General features: G+C 43.7%; 1 protein-coding gene across 1 annotated transcript in view; it reads right to left on the bottom strand.

The window, feature by feature from the left end:
• LOC135526114 (MAM domain-containing glycosylphosphatidylinositol anchor protein 2-like) overlaps positions 1–21272 on the bottom strand; it is a 233339-nt gene that overhangs the window by 138388 nt on the left and 73679 nt on the right. The window contains exon 2 of the mRNA XM_064954226.1: positions 9582–9721. Coding sequence (XP_064810298.1) covers positions 9582–9721 — 140 coding nt within the window. The remainder of the gene's footprint in view (positions 1–9581; positions 9722–21272) is intronic.

Raw genomic sequence — 21272 nt, 5'->3', positions numbered from 1 at the left:
GTGAGGAATTCTAAGTCAGGTGAACAGAAGGACTTGAGTTCCTGTATGTTATGATCACACCACGTCTCGTTATTCATAAGGCATACTCCCTGCCCCTCTTCTTAATCAAATTTTAATTTGTCACATACACATGGTTAGCAGATGTTAATGCGAGTGTAGGGAAATGCTTGTGCTTCTAGTTCCGACAATGCAGTAATAACCAACAAGTAATCTAACTAACAATTCCAAAACTACTGTCTTATACACACAAGTGTAAGGGGATAAAGAAAATGTACATAAAGATATATGAATGAGTGATGGTACAGAGCAGCATAGGCAAGATATAGTAGATGGTATCGAGTACAGTATATACATATGAGATGAGCATGTAAACAAAGTGACATAGTTAAAGTGGCTAGTGATACATGTATTACATAAAGATGCGGTAGATGATATAGAGTACAGTATATACGTATACATATCAGATAAATAATGTAGGGTATGTAAACATTATATTAGCTATCATTGTTTAAAGTGGCTAGTGATATATTTTACATCATTTCCCATCAATTCCCATTATTAAAGTGGCTGGAGTTGAGTCAGTGTGTTGGCAGCAGCCACTCAATGTTAGTGGTGGCTGTTTAACAGTCTGATGGCCTTGAGATAGAAGCTGTTTTTCAGTCTCTCGGTCCAAGCTTTGATGCACCTGTACTGACCTCGCCTTCTGGCTGATAGCGGGGTGAACAGGCAGTGGCTCGGGTGGATGTTGTCCTTGATGATCTTTATGGCTTTCCTGTAACATCGGGTGGTGTAGGTGTCCTGGAGGGCAGGTAGTTTGCCCCGGTGATGCGTTGTGCAGACCTCACTACCCTCTGGAGAGCCTTACGGTTGTGGGCGGAGCAGTTGCCATACCAGGCGGTGATAGCCCGCCAGAATGCTCTCGATTGTGCATCTGTAGAAGTTTGTGAGTGCTTTTGGTGACAAGCAGAATTTCTTCAGCCTCCTGAGGTTGAAGAGGCGCTGCTGCGCCTTCTTCACAATGCTGTCTGTGTGGGTGGACCAATTCAGTTTGTCTGTGATGTGTATGCTGAGGAACTTAAAACTTACTACCCTCTCCACTACTGTTCCATCGATGTGGATAGGGGGGTGTTCCCTCTGCTGTTTCCTGAAGTCCACAATCATCTCCTTAGTTTTGTTGACGTTGAGTGTGAGGTTATTTTCCTGACACCACACTCCGAGGGCCCTCACCTCCTCCCTGTAGGCCGTCTCGTCATTGTTGGTAATCAAGCCTACCACTGTTGTGTCGTCCGCAAACTTGATGATTGAGTTGGAGGCGTGTGTGTCCACGCAGTCGTGGGTGAACAGGGAGTACAAGAGAGGGCTCAGAACGCACCCTTGTGGGGCCCCAGTGTTGAGGATCAGCGGGGTGGAGATGTTGTTGCCTACCCTCACCACCTGGGGGTGGCCCGTCAGGAAGTCCAGTACCCAGTTGCACAGGGCGGGGTCGAGTCCCAGGGTCTCGAGCTTAATGACGAGCTTGGAGGGTGCTATGGTGTTAAATGCCGAGCTGTAGTCGATGAACAGCATTCTCACATAGGTATTCCTCTTGTCCAGATGGGTTAGGGCAGTGTGCAGTGTGGTTGAGATTGCATCGTCTGTGGACCTATTTGGGCGGTAAGCAAATTGTAGTGTTCTAGGGTGTCAGGTAGGGTGGAGGTGATATGGTCCTTGACTCGTCTCTCAAAGCACTTCATGATGACGGAAGTGAGTGCTACGGGGCGGTAGTCGTTTAGCTCAGTTACCTTAGCTTTCTTGGGAACAGGAACAATGGTGGCCCTCTTGAAGCATGTGGGAACAGCAGACTGGGATAGGGATTGATTGAATATGTCCGTAAACACACCAGCCAGCTGGTCTGCGCATGCTCTGAGGGCGCGGCTGGGGATGCCGTCTGGGCCTGCAGCATTGCGAGGGTTAACACGTTTAAATGTTTTACTCACCTCGGCTGCAGTGAAGGAGAGTCCGCATGTTTTTGTTGCAGTCCGTGGCAGTGGCACTGTATTGTCCTCAAAGCGGGCAAAAAAGTTATTTTGTCTGCCTGGGAGCAAGACATCCTGGTCCGTGACGGGGCTGGTTTTCTTTTTGTAATCCGTGATTGACTGTAGACCCTGCCACATACCTCTTGTGTCTGAGCCGTTGAATTGAGATTCTACTTTATCTCTATACTGATGCTAAGCTTGTTTGATTGCCTTGCGGAGGGAATAGCTGCACTGCTTGTATTCGGTCATGTTTCCGGTCACCTTGCCCTGATTAAAAGCAGTGGTTCGCGCTTTCAGTTCCACGCGAATGCTGCCATCAATCCACGGTTTCTGGTTTGGGAATGTTTTAATCGTTGCTATGGGAACAACATCTTCAACGCACGTTCTAATTAACTTGCACACCGAATCAGCGTACTCGTCAATGTTGTTGTCTGATGCAATACGAAACATATCCCAGTCCACGTGATGGAAGCAGTCTTGGAGTGTGGAATCAGATTGGTCGGACCAGCGTTGGACAGACCTCAGCGTGGGAGCTTCCTGTTTTAGTTTCTGTCTGTAGGCAGGGATCAACAAAATGGAGTCGTGGTCAGCTTTTCCGAAAGGAGGGCGGGGCAGGGCCTTATATGCGTTGCGGAAGTTAGAATAGCAATGATCCAAGGTTTTGCCAGCCCTGGTTGCGCAATTGATATGCTGATACAATTTAGGGAGTCTTGTTTTCAAATTAGCCTTGTTAAAATCCCCAGCTACAATTAATGCAGCCTCAGGATGTATGTATTCCAGTTTGCAAAGAGTCAAATAAAGTTCGTTCAGAGCCATCGATGTGTCTGCTTGGGGGGAATATATACGGCAGTGATTATAATCGAAGAGAATTCCCTTGGTAGATAATGCGGTCGACACTTGATTGTGAGGAATTCTAAATCAGGTGAACAGAAGGATTTGAGTTCCTGTATGTTTTTGTGATCACACCACGTCTCGTTTGCCATAAGGCATACGCCCTCGCCCCTCTTCTTACCAGAAAGATGGTTGTTTATGTCGGCGCGATGCGTGGATAAACCAGCTGGCTGCACCGACTCAGATAGCGTCTCTCCAGTGAGCCATGTTTCCGTGAAGCAAAGAACATTACAGTCTCTGATGTCCCTCTGGAATGCTACCCTTGCTCGGATTTCATCAACCTTGTTGTCAAGAGACTGGACATTGACGAGAAGTATACTAGGGAGTGGTGCACGATGTGCCCGTCTCTGGAGTCTGACCAGAAGACTGCCTCGTTTCCCTCTTTTACGAAGTCGTTTTTTTGGGTTGCCGGCTGGGATCCATTCCGTTGTCCTGGGTGAAAGGCAGAACACAGGATCCGCTTCGTAAAAGTCATATTCTTGGTCGTACTGATGGTGAGTTGACGCTGCTCTTATATTCAGTAGTTCTTCTCGACTGTATGTAATGAAACCTAAGATGACCTGGGGTACTAATGTAAGAAAAAACACGTAAAAAAACAAAAAACTGCATAGTTTCCTAGGAACGCGAAGCGAGGTGGCCATCTCTGTCACCGCCGGAAGATTTAGCTAGCTTGCTGCAAACGAGTGGCTACTGTTAGCTAACGCCTCTGCCCCGAAGCAAGCACCAGCTAGCCTCGAGCTAGGCCCATATACCAGCTAATTCTATACCATACCTCCATTGCCAATTAGCCTGGACCCTTTATTGTTGACATGGAGCCCCGCCGATCCATCACGACTGAACTGCCGACGTGATCCCCCGATGTGGTCTCAACAGGCTATTCTGTTACGATGTCGCTGAAGAACGAGCTACAAGCCCCGGCCCGCTAGCCTTTCTGAATGCTGTGTCCCCTGCATGCCTAATGTCGTGTTGACAACCGAACAGCACCTTGACTCACCCATTGTTGCTCTTTTGACCCTATGATCACTCGGCTACACAGCTGATGCCCCCTGGACTCTTTCAATTACACGGTACCTCATTTTGTTTACCTGTCAGCCCTAGCCTCGAACTCAGGTCCTGCATGTACAGTTGAACTCGGATGTTTACATACACCTTAGCCAAATACATTTAAACTCAGTTTTTCACAATTCCTGACATTTAATCCTAGCAAACATTCCCGGTCTTAGGTTAGTTAGAATCACCACTTTATTTTAAGAATGTGAACTGTCAGAATGATTTATTTCAGCTTTTATTTATTACGTCACATTCCCAGTGGGTCAGAAGTTTACATACACTCAATTAGTATTTGGTAGCATTGCCTTTAAATTGTTTAACTTGCGTCAAACATTTTGGGAAGCCTTCCACAAGCTTCCCATTCCACCTGACAGAGCTGGTATTACTGAATCAGTTGTGTAGGCCTCCTTGCTCGCACATGCTTTTTCAGTTCTTCCCGCAAATTTTCTATAGGATTGAGGTCAGGGCGTTGTGATGGCCACTCCAATACCTTGACTTTGTTGTCCTCATTGCTATTTTGCCACAACTTTGGAAGTATCCTTGGTGTCATTGTCAATTTGGAGGACCCATTTACAACCTAACTTTAACTTCCTGACTGATGTCTTGAGATGTTGCTTCAATATATCCACATAATGTTCTGTCCTCATGATGCCATCTATTTTGTGAAGTGCACCAGTCCCTCCTGCTGCAAAGCACCTCCACAACATGATGCTGTCACCCTCGTGCTTCACGGTTTGCAAGCCTCGCCAAACATAATGATAGTCATTATGGCCAAAGAGTTCTATTTTTGTTTCATCAGACCAGTGGACATTTCTCCAAAAAGTAAGATATTTGTCCCCATGTGCAGTTGCAAACCATAGTCTGTTTTTTTATGGAGGTTTTGGAGCAGTGGCTTCTTCCTTGCTAAGGGGCCATTCAGGTTATGTTGATAAAGGACTCGTTTTACTGTGGATATATATAATTTTGTACCTGTTTCGTCTAGCGTCTTCACAAGGTCCTTTGCTGTTGTTCTGGGATTGATTTGCACTTTTCGCACAAAAGTTACGTTCATCTCTAGGAGACAGAACGCGTCTCCTTCCTGAGCGGTATGATGGCTGCGTGGTCCCATGGTGTTTATACTAGCGTACTATTGTTTGTACAGATTAATGTGGTACCTTCAGGCGTTTGGAGGTCTACAATTGTTTTTCTGAGGTCTTGGCTGATTTATTTTGGTTTTCCCATGATGTCAAGCAAAGAGGCACTGAGATTGAAGGTAGGCCTTGAAATACATCCACAGGTACACCTCCAATTGACTCAAATGATTTCAATTAGCCTAACAGAAGCTTCTAAAGCCATGACATCATTGTCTGGAATTTCCAAGCTTTTAAAGGCACAGTCGACAGTGTATGTACTTCTGACCCACTGGAATTGTGATACAGTGAATTAGAAGTGAAATAATCTATCTGTAAACAATTGTGGGAAACATTACTTGTGTCATGCACAAAGTAGATGTCCTAACCAACTTGCCAAAACTATAGTTTGTTAACAAGACATTTGTGGAGTGGTTGGAAAAACTAGTTTTAATGACTCCAACTTAAGTGTATGTAAACTTCCGACTTCAACTGAAGCTACCTCAACGACCTTGTATCCATGCATATGGACTTGGTACTGGTACTCCCTGTTTATACAGTAGCAATGTTACTTTTACTCATTATTGCTATTCGTTATTCACTGTGTATTTATTCCTCATGTCACTTTCTATTTTGCATTTTTTTTATCTATATTTTAACTCTGCATTGTTGAAAAAGGACCTGTAAGTAAGCATTTCACTGTTTGTCTACACCTGTTGTTCACAATGACTGTGACAAATACACATTATATTTGAAAGAGAGACACGTGAATGTGTGTGTAAACGAACACAGGCACAGAACGTGATTCAGATGCTTAGATTTGATAAAGAAATTTCCAGGGGGCGGGACAAGGGTGAAAACTCTTCATTTGCTACCTCGTTACATAAAACAATTTAGAAAAATGGCTCAGTGCCCTTATCCTCGTAAGGTATAGTATTGATAGGTATTGAAAATAGGGGAGTCAATAACTTTGACCCCTACCTTTTTGAGAGAGAAAAATATTTATTGATAAATAAAATATCTTCTGTATTGGTATAAAATTATTTCCCAAACATTTTTGGAGCATACAATGTAGCTTAATATTTGAAATATTTATTTTATACAATTATTTTTTTTAAGGGTGTCAATAATTTCGGACCCCACTGTATATGCTTGCTGGTGATCTTCAACTAAACTTGCCGATGGATGGGTTTCCTGTGGAACAAGTTAAAAAGACCAAACTACTTGGCATCACTTTGAGCACAATGCTATCCTGGTTTGAACATATAGATAACATTGTATTTAAAATGGGTGTGGGCATTGCTATAACAAGAAAATGTTCTGAATATGTAACATCGAGCACTCTGAATAAGTTGATCCAAGCTTTGGTTCAATCACACCTAGAGTACTGTCAAGTGTCCAATCTTATGGTCATCTGCAGCAAAAACTTGCTCAAAACAGGGATGCCAGATTAGCTCTTCATTGCTCCATCGGTATGGATGTCAACATAATGCAATAGCATCTCTCATGGCTTCCTGTTGAACACAAATTAGTATCCATATTTTTCTAGAAACCACTGTATTTGTCTGACCAATTCGTGTATATTAGCAATGAACATAATCACCAAAACAGACAGGCTAGTTTAGGACATCTGATAACCCCCAGACCAAGGACACATCTCCTCAAATCTACAGCGCCATCACGGAATGGAATTATTGCTAGGTATTACTGTACTGTTGGAGAAAGAAACACAAGTATTTGGCTGCACCTGCTATAACATCTGCATATCTATGTATGCGACAAAACTTGTTTTTACCAAATCACATTTCTCAGGTAAAATGAAACTCACCTTCAGGAAAACAATAAAAGAACATCTAATGTGATCGACCATATGACTGGATAGATACTAATCCCACTGAATGTTAAAACCTGTTAAGGTTCGGGACAATACTGCCCCCTTTGGATGAATTGCGTGCCCATAGTAAACTGAAAGAAAATCTGTCCAAAAATTGCTAATATATGCATATAATAATTATTATTGGATAGAAAACACTCTAAAGCTTCTAAAAAACGTTTGAATTATGTCTGTAAGTATAGCAGAACTCACAGGGCAGGCAATCTCCCAAACTAGTTTTGGCATCCAGAAAGTTTGACTTCATTGTCCCCACCCTTCCCAACCAGCTATGGATCTGGGAACACTTTCTATGTCTTCCACTAGAAGACTTCCTCATTCAGTAGAGTGTTTAATTGCGCAAATCCCACGAGCTTTGACCCTTTGGCAGGCAAAATAGTGGGTGTCGCGAGAAAATACATGCACGTTCGGGCGCGCTTTGGGCACAGAGCTTCCTTTGTTCCAGCTTGCCTGAGAAGAAGTATGATTTTCCGGTTGAATTGAGAATTGTTTTGTACGTTTATAACATCCTAAAGCTTGATTCTGCACTTAGTTTGACCAGTTTAGTCGACATAAAATATGTAATTTTGAAGTTTTGATGCGCAACTGTTCGGGACCAGAAGTCATTTTGGATGCATTTCAGCTGAAACTAGTAGCATATGCTAATACAAAGACACACGACTTGAAACAAAACTATGTATTGGGTAAGTATGACTCCTTCCACTACATTCAGATCGAAGACCATCAAAGGTAAGGGAATATTTATGTTGTAATTTTGTGTTTCTGTTGACTCCAACATAGCGGAGAAATATTGCTTACTTCTGAGCGCCGCCTCAGATTATTGAATAGTGAACGAATTCTGTAACGTTAAAAAGAAATGTGATAAAGCGATTGCATTAAGAAGCAGTGTATCTTTATAACTATATGTAGAACATGTATATTTAGTCAAAGTTTATGATGTGTATTGCTGTTATCTGGCGTTATCTGGCGGAGCTATCTGTAATTTCTCCGGACATTTTTGATGATTTTCTGAACATGGCGTCAATGTAAACGGAGATTTATGGATATAAATGGCATATTATTGAAAAAAACATAAATGTACTGTGTAACATGTCCTATTACTGTCATCTGATGAAGATTTTCAAAAGGTTAGTGAATTATTTTTCTTTTAATCCTGCGTTTGTGATTGCATCTTTTGTTCGACAAAATGGCTGCATATCGTCTGTGTCTTTGTGGTGGTTTGACATACATATGTGCTATGTTTTCGCCGTAAAACATTTTAGAAATCTGACTCGCTGGGTCGATGAACAAGGTGTTTATCTTTCATTTGAGCTATTGGACTTGTTAATGTGTGGAGGTTAAATATTTCTAAGAATATTTTTGCATTCTGTGCGCCACCTCTTGAGTTGAGCGGGGAGGGGGGTGGCCTTGGGGAACGTGTAGCGTGAACACGTTAAATGCATTACCTGTCAGGTATTTTAATTGTCTGTAATATCTACTTACTAAAGGTTTGAAATGTCTTAATGTAAATGTAATTATTTGTAATCAAATCAAATTCTATGTTACATGCGCCAAATACAACAGGTGTAGTAGAACTTACTGTGAAATGCTTACTTACAAGCCCTTAACCAACAATGCAGTTAAACAAAAAGTGTTAAGAAAGTATTTACTAAATAAGCTAAAGTAAAAAAATATATAAAAAGTAAAACAATAAGTTACAAACAATGCAAAAATACACACAAAATAGCACAGTTAGGAGCCCATAAAACGGCAGCCATCCCCTCCGGCGCCACTGGTGTCTGTCTTTTAAATTCTGTATTGGACCCCAGGAAGATTAGCTGATGTTATGGCATCAGCTAATGGGTATCCTAATTTAAATTCTAATTAAAATCCCACAATAAAACATTGCATCCCCCAGTAATACATCCCCCAACTCTACCATCCATTGTGTCAAATTAATGTATGCCTTTCCCATTCACTCACTCAAATATGTAGAGTAATAAAAGATTATCACATGGATTCATTAAGACTCTCCCCCCACGTCTTTTCCAGTTCTCTCTTGTTTTTAGTGTAAATGTTTGATTCCCTGAGGGGCTGGTAATGCAGTAGAGCACATCTGATGATTTCCCTTATGGCCATTTCCCCCAATGGGGAGCTCTTCTTCACTCAGTGTGATTGAACTCATTTGCACATATAAAGACTTCGACAGAACAGCACACCGCCGCCGCTGTCTACAGAAGCCTAGAGTCTGAGAGCGCTTGACTGAGCCCCGCCGATCCGGCAAAGGAAAGGTGGGGACAGAAAGGCAGTTAAGTGGAAGTCTAAAAAGTGGAGGCTTTACAGGAGCAGTAAAAATAGAAATGCTAGACCATGGCAACTTGACTGGTACAGTTGTGGGTACACTCAATATGGCCGCCTGTCCACCCATTACGGAAAGTTCACTTAAATTAGTGTATGTTCTAGTAATTCTAATTCTATGCTCAGACCACAGCAATTTGACTGATACGCTCAATGTGGCCACTGCTCCACCCATCACAGAATGTCGACTTGAATGGTAATGTCCGTTATAGTCTTTCTAATTTGATGGCACAGACAACTTAGTACATAAGTAAATTGGGTCTGGGGATAGTGCAGTGATGATCTCACCTGAGGTCGAGGGTGGCCTGAGACAAGACATGCTAGCTCCAGGGTCTCTCCCTCCCGGATGGTGTAGACGCGCTCGGTGTAGTGCTCCTCCTCGATGTTGCATGCGTGGCCAGAGTGGATTATTCGGACTGTAGGAGGTGCTGTGGAGGAAGAAAAGGAGCATGTTCAATGAGGTGTAACAGTACACGTATTCGTACCGAACTGTTCAGAACCGGGACCTCGGTTCGGTCTGCACTGTGTACCCAAATTAATACATAAAAAATATACAGTACCAGTCAAAAGTTATATAAGTTATAAATATACAGTACCAGTCACTATCCTTCTTGGTATAGATACAAAATAAAAACACTAGGCCTATAGGCTATGCCTACGCTGTGTTGTATGCCTCATGAGTAAATTTCAGCTGAAATTTATTTTCAGGTTATTCCATTAAAACAACTAGTTCAGGGCTCTCCAACCCTATTCCTGGAGAGCTACCCTCCTGTAGCTTTTCACACCAACCCCAGTCGTAACTAACCTGATTCAGCTTAACAACCAGTTTACTATTAGAATTAGGTGCACTAGATTAGCGTTGAAGCAAAAACCTACAGGACGGTAGCTGTTCAGGAATGTATGTTGTAATAAAAATTCTAATCTTAATTGCCGCATTTTCAACTGTCCTTTTGCCAGGAACTAGTTCTGTACGATGACGAGCGGTGGGGTAGATAAACCAGAACGATTCTCCATCATCGTTTAAATCTCGCTTGGAACATTTAGGATTCCCAGTAGATTATAACGGCGATGGAGTGTATGTCGCCACTACTCAACTAGTATAGCCTACACTGTAAACTATAATCATTTTTGCCTCAAATACTTTGAGAAAGATTAAGGTAATATTACATATAAATTATAATTTGCTTAATCAGAGGTTAGTCAAGTAACTTGACATTAATAAAAAAGTAACTAACTTAAATGTTTTGATTATTAAATATTGATGGTGTTTTTGATTTAAGATTAAGTTTTAGCTTAATTTATTAATACTGTGTGTATTACATAAAAAACACGTAGATTTAACATAATATGATTTGATAATTTGCTATAACTTCAATAAATCAGTTCACTGTGATGCCGAACAATTCCACGTTAAGTTAATGTAAAAATATATTTATAATTTAACAAATAGATTGTTTTTTTTTCTCCCCAATTGTCACATCGCTGCAACTCCCCAACGAGCTCGGGAGAGGCGAAGGTTGAGTCATGCATCCTAGAAAACATAACCCGCCAAACCACGCTTCTTAACAGCCGCCTGCTTAACTGTAAACCAGCCGCACCAATATGTTGGAGGAAACACCATTCAACTGACGACCGTAGTCAGCTTGCAGGTGCCTGGTCTGCCACAAGGAGTCACTAGAGCGCGATGAGCCAAGTAAAGCCCCCCCCTTACATAGTAGTATAATAGTGAAGACATCAAAACTATGAAATAACACATATGGAATCATGTAGTAACCAAAAAGTGATAAAAACAAATCTAAATATATTTTAGATTTAAGATTCTTCAAAGTAGAAGAATCTTAAATCCACCCTTTGCCTTGATGACAGCCTTGCACACACTCGTGGCTTTCTCTCAACCAGCTTCATGAGGTAGTCACCTGGAATGCATTTCAAATAACAGATGTGCCTTGTTAAAGGTTCATTTGTGGCATTTCTTTCCTTCTTAATTAATGTATTTAAGCCAATCAGTTGTGAGGTGACAGGTTACCTTTATTTAACTAGGCAAGTCAGTTAAGAACAAATTCTTATTTTCAATGATGGCCGGGGAACATTGTGTGTGTGGTTACAGTAGGCTAACATATGTCAATAGCTTTAGGAACAGCAGTAACATCAGGCAGGATTTAGTCTACCAACTGCCTAGCCAGTTGTAGCTCAATCTTGGGTGCAATAATCACATTCCCACACTGACTAACTGCGTGGATGCTCATTGATTTAACGTTACGTTAGCCAACTTGCTACACTTGCAAAGTTATGAATGATACAGCTGTCGGCCATATTAGCCACGATATACCGTTCTTTGCGCAGCTTCAAATGTCGAACAAAGTTCGAAGTTGCACCTCCGTCTGTCATTTTCTTCCCGCATGTCTTGCAAGATGCAATCCGCTTTTTGTTGATACAGCGTAGTCTTTATATCCAAAAATAATAATATTGGGTATCATCTTTCCAAGGGCTCCATCTGAATTCACCTGCCAACATTCCTCTGCATTGCCACCTGCAACTTTTTCTCAGCTGGCACAATTTGATTGGCTGCTGTCCGATTCAAACTGTAATTCGTTAAATGAAGAGTTGATGTGCTGCACACTTTTTTTATAGCATCATTTCTTATTTTTGGGCTTGGGGAGGGTATCAAGTCAGTTCGAGTCAAAAGACTCAAGTCTTAAGTCACGAATTATTGATGTTCGTCAAATTCGAGTTTGTGTTAAAGTCAAAGTCCTCATATACGTGACTCGAGTCCACACCTCCGGCACACACACACACACACACACACACACACACACACACACACACACACACACACACACACACACACACACACACACACACACACACACACACAAGGATTTAGTACTGTAGATATGTGGTAGTGGTGGAGTAGGGGCCTGAGGGCACACAGCGTGTTGTGAAATCTGTGAATGAATGTATTGAAATGTATTTAAAATTGTATAAACTGCCTTAACTTTGCTGGACCCCAGGAAGAGTATCTGCTGCTTTGGCAGCAGCTAATGGGGATCCATAATAAATACAAATACAAACATGGCAAGATCGTCCTCCAGAAAGTAGTCCATCACAACTTTTTCCCACTGACCTTTGACGATAGCGCCGGATAAATTCAGAGCACCAATATTATTGAGTGCAGTAGCAACATATTTGCAAATCTCCATAGCTAACATTTTATCTTTTATCTGTTTAACACTTTTTTGGTTACTACATGATTCCATATGTGTTATTTCATAGTTTTGATGTCTTCACTATTGTTCTACATAGTAGAAAATAGTACAAATAAAGAACAACCTTTGAATGAGTAGGTGTGTCCAAACTTTTGACTGGTACTGTATACAAAAGTATGAGGCCTTCAAATTAGAAACACCCGTTGCTGACAGGTGTATAAAATGTTGCACACAGCCATGCAATCTCCAAAGGAAATCATGGGCAGTAGAATGGCCTTACTGAAGAGCTCAGTGACTTTCAACGTGGCACCGTCATAGGATGTCACCTTTCCAACAAGTCAGTTCGTAAAATGTCTGCCCTGCTTGAGATGCCTTGGTCAACTGTAAGTTCTGTTATTGTGAAATGGAAACGCTTGGGAGCATCAACGGCTCACCAGCGAAGTGGTAGGCCATACAAGCTCACAGAACGGGACGGCTGAGTTCTGAAGTGCGTAGTGCATACAAATTGTCTGTCTTCGTTTGCAACACTCACTACTTAGTTCCAAACTGCCTCTGGAAGCAACATCAAGCCTAAGATCCCAATGCTCAATGCCAAGCGTTGGCTGGAGAGGTGAATCACGCGTCACCATCTGGCAGTCCAACGATCTGGGTTTAGCGGATTCCAGGAGAATGCTACCTGCCCCAATGCATAGTGCCAACTGTAAAGTTTGGTGGAGGAGGAATAATGGTCTGGGGCTGTTTTTCATGGTTTGGCTCCTTAGTTCCAGTGAAGGGAAATCTTAAAGCTACAGCATCCAATTACATTCTAGATGATTCTGTGCTTCCAACATTGTGGCAACAGCTTGGGGAAGGCCCTTCTTGTTTCAGCTTGACATTGCCCCTGTGCACAAAGCGAGATCCATAGAGAAATTGTTTGCAGAGATCAGTGTGGAAGCATTTCACTGGCCTGCACAGAACCCTCACCTAAACCCCATTGAACATCTTTGGGATGAATTGGAACACCGACTGTGAGCGAGGCCTATTCGCCCAACATCAGTGCCCGACCTCACAGCTCTTGTGGCTGAATGGAAGCAAGTCCCCACAGCAATGTTCCAACATCTAGTGGAAAGCCTTCTCAGAAGAATGGAGGCTGTTACAGCAGCAAAAGGGGGGACCAACTCCATATTATTACTCATGATTTTGGAATTAGATGTTCGACAAGCAGGTGTTCAAATAATTATGGTAATATAGTGTATATTTCTCCCCTGCAGGGATGTGTAAGGCTATATGTGTAAGGGGCTGCTGTGGTATAATGCTGTGCTGTTGATTGGAGGGCATTGAGGGAGGCCATGCAGGCCCTCCTGGGAGTAAAGGTGCTCTCATGCTCTTCTGGGAATATAGTGAGTAACTGCATTGCTCAGGTGAATGCTGGTTGAGGCACATCAGATGGGTGGTATCAGCCTGGTGGTTGCATGCGAGAGACAGCAGAAACAGGGACACACTACATTGTTTTTAACAGCAGGGCTTGCAGGTCCAGGGCCAATTTAAAATTAACGTTAAACGGGGTTGATGGCACTATTGTTTTAATGAGACCACACACCAGCTGACAAATCATCTCTGGAGGCAACAAGATGAGAAGGCAGCCACATTCATTTAATTTTAGGGGAAATGCAATTGCATGAATAATGAGGATAATGGATGGCCCTGATCAGCCCTATGTTGTGGAAAGGGGTCTAATAAGTCTAATTCAGTCTCTGCCTCTCACCCAAATCTCCTCTCCTGCCCTCCCCCTCTCAGTCAGTGTGTCTCAGCTGGCTGTGCTACAGATACTAGGCCAGGGCAGGGTCAAGCCGGGCAGAGGTCCTGCCAGATTGAACACTGGCCCACCCAATCAGGATGGCTTAAAATATATTTTTAAATAAAAAATGTAATCAATTAATCAATTAAATCTGTCGATGTGCCCTTGAGCAAGGCACGTAACCCTAATTTGCTCCAGTGGTGCTACTATGGTTGACCTTGTGAAACACTGCATGTGACAATAAAAAACATTTATCAAATTGTTTTGACCCACTGAAAATCATTGCTGATGCAAACTAGCGCAAGCTAGTCACAAGTTAAGACAAAACAAAGATCACTCGTGCTTTTTCAAAAAGCCACAGATGGAGGATGAAGACAACACCTGCTCCACTACCTCCATCGGCAGAGCCCAATCTGTCACTGAGTCGTCGTCAGCCTATGAAAAGGTTGGATACTGCTGAGCTTCCACAGCCAAGCTAACTCACCATCACCAAGCCCCGCCTCATCACAGTGAGCATGTCATCACGAGTCCACCTGCGGATTTGTCTGCAGTTGATGAACCACCTGTACAACCAAAAATGTGAGTGTTCCCCACTACAGTGATAAATGGAAAATCGCTGTGTTTCTCATAGAAGTGGAATGGACAGTTCTTTTGGCTGGAATACAGTTTGACAAGGGATGCTGTTTTCTGTCAAATGTGTACACACAAATGTGGCCTGAGGCCACTATGGAAGGCTCATTTGTTAGAGATAGATAAAAGGATTGGACGCTTCTTCACGAGACATGCTTCAACGACCAGGCTAGCAAACCACACTCCTTTGCACTGGACAAAGGGACAAGGTTTGAGTAGAGACCATGGACCTGAGTATAAGCAAAGGTTTGAGTAGATGGCTGAATCTAGTAACCATGCCACGCGGTTAAACTCTTAGACTATCGATACCGACAGAATAAGAACAAGTCTTTGATATTAATTACTAGTCTGCAGCTAGGAATTCGGTATCATTGAACGCGAAGACCGACAACCACCAAAACATCTATCCTATAACGACATGAATGAATGTCACTCTGAACTATACATTCTAACCACGACAGAGAGAGAGAGAGAGAGAGAGAGAGAGAGGGCAGACAGACACTCCAACAGAAACAAAACTTTTCAACACTTTTAAAACTTTTCAACAGAGATCCCAACGACACACTGAGCGTAAATATATATATTGATTGCAATTGTTCCCGAATGAGTGAGCGTTCAGCAGACCAGCTGGCTGGAGTGTTTACGGATATATTCACCACTCTCCCTATCCCAGTCTGTTGTCCCCACTTACTTCAAGATGTATACCATTGTTCCTGTACCCAAGAAAGCAAAAGTAACTGAACTAAATGACTAATCGCCCTATAGCACTCACTTCTGTCATCAGGAAGTGCTTTGAGAGGCTAGTTAAGGATCATATCACCTCTACCTTACTTGACACCCTAGACCCCCTTCAATTTTTTTACCGCCCCAATAGATCGACAGACGATGCAATCGCCATTGCACTGCACACTGCTCTATCCCACCTGGACAACAGGAATACCTATGTAAGAATGCTGTTCATTGACTATAGCTCAGCCTTCATCACCATAGTACCCTCCATGCTCGGGGCCCTGGGTCTGAACCCCGCCCAGTGCAACTGGGTCTTGGACTTCCTGACGGACCACCCCTAGGTGGTGAGGGTAGGTAACAACCACTCCACTTCACTGATCCTCAACATAGGGGCCCCACAAGGGAGTGTGCTCAGCCCTCTCTTGTATTCCCTGTTCCCCCATGACTGCGTGGCCACACACGCCTCCAACTCAAACATAGTAGGCCTGATTACCAACAATGACAAGACAGCCTACTGGGAGGAGGTGAGTGGCCCTGGCGGAGTGGTGCCAGGAAAATAACCTCTTCCTTAACGTCAACAAAACGAAGGAGCTGATCGTGGACATGAGGAAAAAGCAGGGGGAGCACACCCCTAACCACATTGACGGGACCGCAGTAGAGAAGGTGGAAAGCTTCAAGTTCCACGGCGTACACATCACTGACGATCTGAAATGGTCAACCCACACAGACAGTGTGGTGAAGAAGGCACAACACTTTTACAGATGCACAATTGAGAGCATCCTGTCGGGCTGTATCACCGCCTGGAATGGCAACTGCTAAATATGTATATGTGACCAATAAAATTTGATTTGATGATTTGATTTGTTAAATAATGCAATGTGATTGCACACATTTCAACTTAAATATGATCGGCAGTGTTGTCATGGAGGTTATACACAGGTATACGCCACCCATTTTCTTTCAGTGGGCATTTCGTATTCTCACTTCTTAATCCCCACTGATGCATATCAAAGTAATGTAGTGTAATTGCCATATCAATTATGTAGTACAATAGCAAAATCATGCAAGTAGCCTACACAAAAACAAATCACGTGAAATATTTGTCAATATGGGCTTGAAAAGTGTTTGTGTGAAACCATAGTATACTGTAGGCCTATACTATTCAGCACCACATGGGTAGGTAATTACAAAGATTTCAGCACCGGACAGCTCTGCACTCCACTCTGTTCTCTGACTTCTGATATTCGCATTCACAACGAAAATTCTGCATTTATTCCCATGTCTCATGAATTCTGCAGTTTAGCCTAGTCTCTTTATTTTGCTTCTCAATAAAATAACTTTAGGGACAGGCTATAAATGAAATAGCCTTACAGAAATCATGTGGCAAAGACCACAGCCTAGAAAAGTTATACAAGAATAGTAATATTAGGGTATAAATATGTGGAAACCATGGTGCAAGGAATTGAATGTAGCCTAGGCCTTTTTTTGTAACCCATAAATCTCCGTTAGCAAAACAAACAATACAGCAATGAATCAGCAGTGACTAGAATCCAAGCCTTCAGCTCCTGTGAAGTGTAGAACCTCCTTGAGTATCCCGTTTTAATGTAACGCACCACCACATAAGTATGTTCCTTTTCTTACCGCCGTGTTTATTTGGCTCCTTAGCCTAACATATCAGCCATAAGGGCTAGGCATATTATTTCATTATTGATATCATGGTGAATGTATTTCACATTGCCATGATTGTGGGCCATTCAGAGTAGCCTAAATCGGTTTCTCATATACTTTTTCACACAGGATGCCTTTTATTCACCAGGCAGGCCATTTGGGATATACCCACTTCTCCATGCACCACTGATATCTGTGTATTTATGTATTTTTGCTGGAAAATGTTGACCCAGTCAATTTCTGCCTACGCCTCTGCTGTGCTGTCAGTGTCACTCCTGTCCTATTTCTCCGGTGATATTTCTTGGCATCTGACCTGGATGGTACCCGGATGGTACACTTCGAGTACACTGTACCCTTCAATCATTCATGTATATGATTTATTTGATCTAAACTAGGTAACTGAGGAACTGCCCATACTGTGATTCCACGGCCCATTTCATGTAGGCCTATAAATTGCTTACAAAGTGTCCCCAGATAAATTGGACATGTGCCTACTTAAGTACTTAGTTACCTTTGAGTGCTGCAAGCAATGGCATGAAAAACCAATAAGATATATCAAAATATATTTGGACAAATCAACTCTACAAGGGTGATAAATACATGTAAAATAAATTTGTATTTACCATTGAGCTATAAAATAACACTTTAATGTATGTATGTAGTTATTAAATATTTTTGGGTTCTTATGTAGCCCTACCCTTTAATTTAAACATTTTGCGCTGAACGAAGACGGGCGTATAGGCCAATGACCGTTGTTGTTTGATCCTAACGCTCCTTTCTTCTTTGTTCTGCATCAGTGCTACCATGGGCTATTCATACACATTCACAGCATCGTTTAGTAGGCGGGCTATGCAAAAACAAACAGGTTGCCGGTACAAGGTTTTGACAACTTTGTCTGGAGGAAAACTGAATTTGTATGCAGAACCATTTCAATAATTTGTTCGCTTTATACAACTTTTTATAGTCTGGTTGGTTCGAGGCCTGAATGCTGATTGTCTGAAAGCCATGGTATATGAGACAATATACAACAGGTATGACAAAACATGTAGTTTTACTGTTCTAATTACGTTGGTAACCAGTTTATAATAGCAATAAGGCACCTCAGGGGTTTGTGGTATACAGCCAAAATACCACGACAGGCCATGCAGCCAGCTTCAACAACTAGCTAACTCCATTGTGTCCTCCTCCCAGAGCGCTAAGAACCTTGGCGTGATCCTGGACAACACCCTGTCGTTCTCAACTAACATCAAGGCGGTGGCCCGTTCCTGTAGGTTCATGCTCTACAACATCCGCAGAGTACGACCCTGCCTCACACAGGAAGCGGCGCAGGTCCTAATCCAGGCACTTGTCATCTCCCGTCTGGATTACTGCAACTCGCTGTTGGCTGGGCTCCCTGCCTGTGCCATTAAACCCCTACAACTCATCCAGAACGCCGCAGCCCGTCTGGTGTTCAACCTTCCCAAGTTCTCTCACGTCACCCCGCTCCTCCGCTCTCTCCACTGGCTTCCAGTTGAAGCTCGCATCCGCTACAAGACCATGGTGCTTGCCTACGGAGCTGTGAGGGGAACGGCACCGCAGTACCTCCAGGCTCTGATCAGGCCCTACACCCAAACAAGGGCACTGCGTTCATCCACCTCTGGCCTGCTCGCCTCCCTACCACTGAGGAAGTACAGTTCCCGCTCAGCCCAGTCAAAACTGTTCGCTGCTCTGGCCCCCCAATGGTGGAACAAACTCCCTCACGACGCCAGGACAGCGGAGTCAATCACCACCTTCCGGAGACACCTGAAACCCCACCTCTTTAAGGAATACCTAGGATAGGATAAAGTAATCCTTCTCACCCCCCTTAAATGATTTAGATGCACTATTGTAAAGTGGCTGTTCCACTGGTTGTCATAAGGTGAATTCACCAACTTGTAAGTCGCTCTGGATAAGAGCGTCTGCCAAATGACTTAAATGTAAATGTAGCTAGCTTAGCATGGCAAGTTAGCTAGCATGATATTGTAGCTATGATGGGTAGCTAGCATCACTAGGCTCGTTAGCTAGCTAGCTTGCTTGCCTGCCACAAGTTCAAGAGTCATTTTAGTAGGCTCGGTACCAGGTAATTACCCACGGGGCAAAAACTGCTTGAATCAACATTGTTTCCACGTCATTTCAACAAAACAATTATATGTGATGACGTTGAATCAATGTGGAAAACTGACTTGATTTGCAAAAAAAGTAATTAACATAAGGGAATGTATTTTTTTCACCCAAATTTTTACCTAAATCCAATATCATGGTGCCATTTTTAGTTGATTTCATGTTGAATTCACGTTAGTTGACAACTCAACCAAATGTAAATCAAAAATAGACATTGAACAGATGTCTGTGCCCAGTGGGTAGTTAATGTTTGTAACATTAACGTAACATTAAAAGGGATACTCGTCACGAATCTCGCCGAAGATGGTGCCTCTTCCTGTTCGGGCGGCGCTCTGCGGTTGTCGTCGCCGGCCTATTAGCTGCCATCGATTTCCTTTCCGTTTGTTTCTGTTCGGCAGAGGATAATGGAGCCTTCAACCAGTTGAAGGCACTGTTCACTGAAGCTCCCGTGTTGGCGCATCCGGACCCTTCGTTAGCATTCATAGTGGAGGTGGATGCGTCCGAGGCTGGGGTTGGAGCCGTGCTGTCTCAGCGCTCGGGAACGCCACCGAAGCTCTGTCCCTGTGCTTTCTTTTCTAAGAAGCTGGGTCCGGCGGAGCGGAACTATGATGTGGGGGACCGGAAGTTACTAGCTATGGTAAAGGCCCTGAAGGTGTGGAGACACTGGCTAGAGTGGGCTAAACACCCTTTCCTCATCTGGACTGACCACTGCAATCTGAAGTATATTCGAGCAGCGAGGAGACTGAATCCGCGTCAGGCTAGGTGGGCCATGATCTTCACACGCTTTAGATTTACGATCTCTTATAGACCAGGTTCCCTTAACACTAAGGCAGACACGCTGTCCCGTCTCTATGACACCGAGGACCGGTCCATCGAACCCACTCCCATCCTTCCAGCCTCTCGGCTGGTGGCCCCGGTGGTATGGGAGGTGGACGCGGACATCGAGCGGGCGTTGAGGGTTGAACCTGCGGCCTACACAGTGTCCGACCAGTCGTAGGTACGTGCCGCTTGGTGTCTGTGATAAATTGATTTAGCGGGCTCACACACTACCGTCTTCGGGTCATCCGGGGATTGATAGGACAGTGCGGGGTCTTAGGGGGAAATACTGGTGACCCACCTTAGCTAAGGATGTGAAGCTCTATGTCTCTTCCTGTTCGGTATGCGCTCAGAGTAAGGCTCCTAGGCATCTGCCGAGAGGGAAGTTACAACCCCTCCCGGTTCCACAACGGCCATGGTCCCATCTCTCGGTAGATTTCCTTACGGATCTTCTCCCATCTCAGGGGAACACTACCGTTCTGGTCGTTGTGGATCGGTTCTCTAAGTCCTGCCGTCTCCTCCCATTGTCTCCCTACGGTCCTACAGACTGCAGAGGCTCTATTTACCCACGTCTTCCGGCACTACGGGGTTCGTATCTGATCGGGGTCCCCAGTTCACGTCCCGGGTTTGGAAGGCGTTTATGGAGCGTCTGGGGGTCTCGTCAGCCTTACCTCTGGTTATCACCCCGAAAGTAATGGGCAGGTGGAGAGAGTAAACCAGGAAGTGGGTAGGTTTCTGAGGTCGTATTGCCAGGACCGGCCAGGAGAATGGGCGAGGTACGTCCCGTGGGAAGAGTTGGCCCAGAACTCACTGTGTCATTCATCCACGAATATGTCGCCATTCGAATGCGTACTGGGCTACCAGCCGGTCCTGGCTCCGTGGCATCAGAGTCAGACCGAAGCTCCTGCGGTGGAGGAGTGGGTACAGCGCTCTAGAGAGACCTGGCGGGCAGTCCAGGATTCTTTCAGGCAGGCCAGTGAACGGCAGAAGAGAAACGCCGACCCCCACCACAGT

The sequence above is a fragment of the Oncorhynchus masou genome, chromosome 32 (genome assembly GCF_036934945.1).
Source record: "Oncorhynchus masou masou isolate Uvic2021 chromosome 32, UVic_Omas_1.1, whole genome shotgun sequence".
NCBI classification, from domain to species: domain Eukaryota; kingdom Metazoa; phylum Chordata; class Actinopteri; order Salmoniformes; family Salmonidae; genus Oncorhynchus; species Oncorhynchus masou.
Note: the sequence above shows the minus strand (reverse complement) of the source record. Positions and strands in the feature narration are given on the sequence as shown.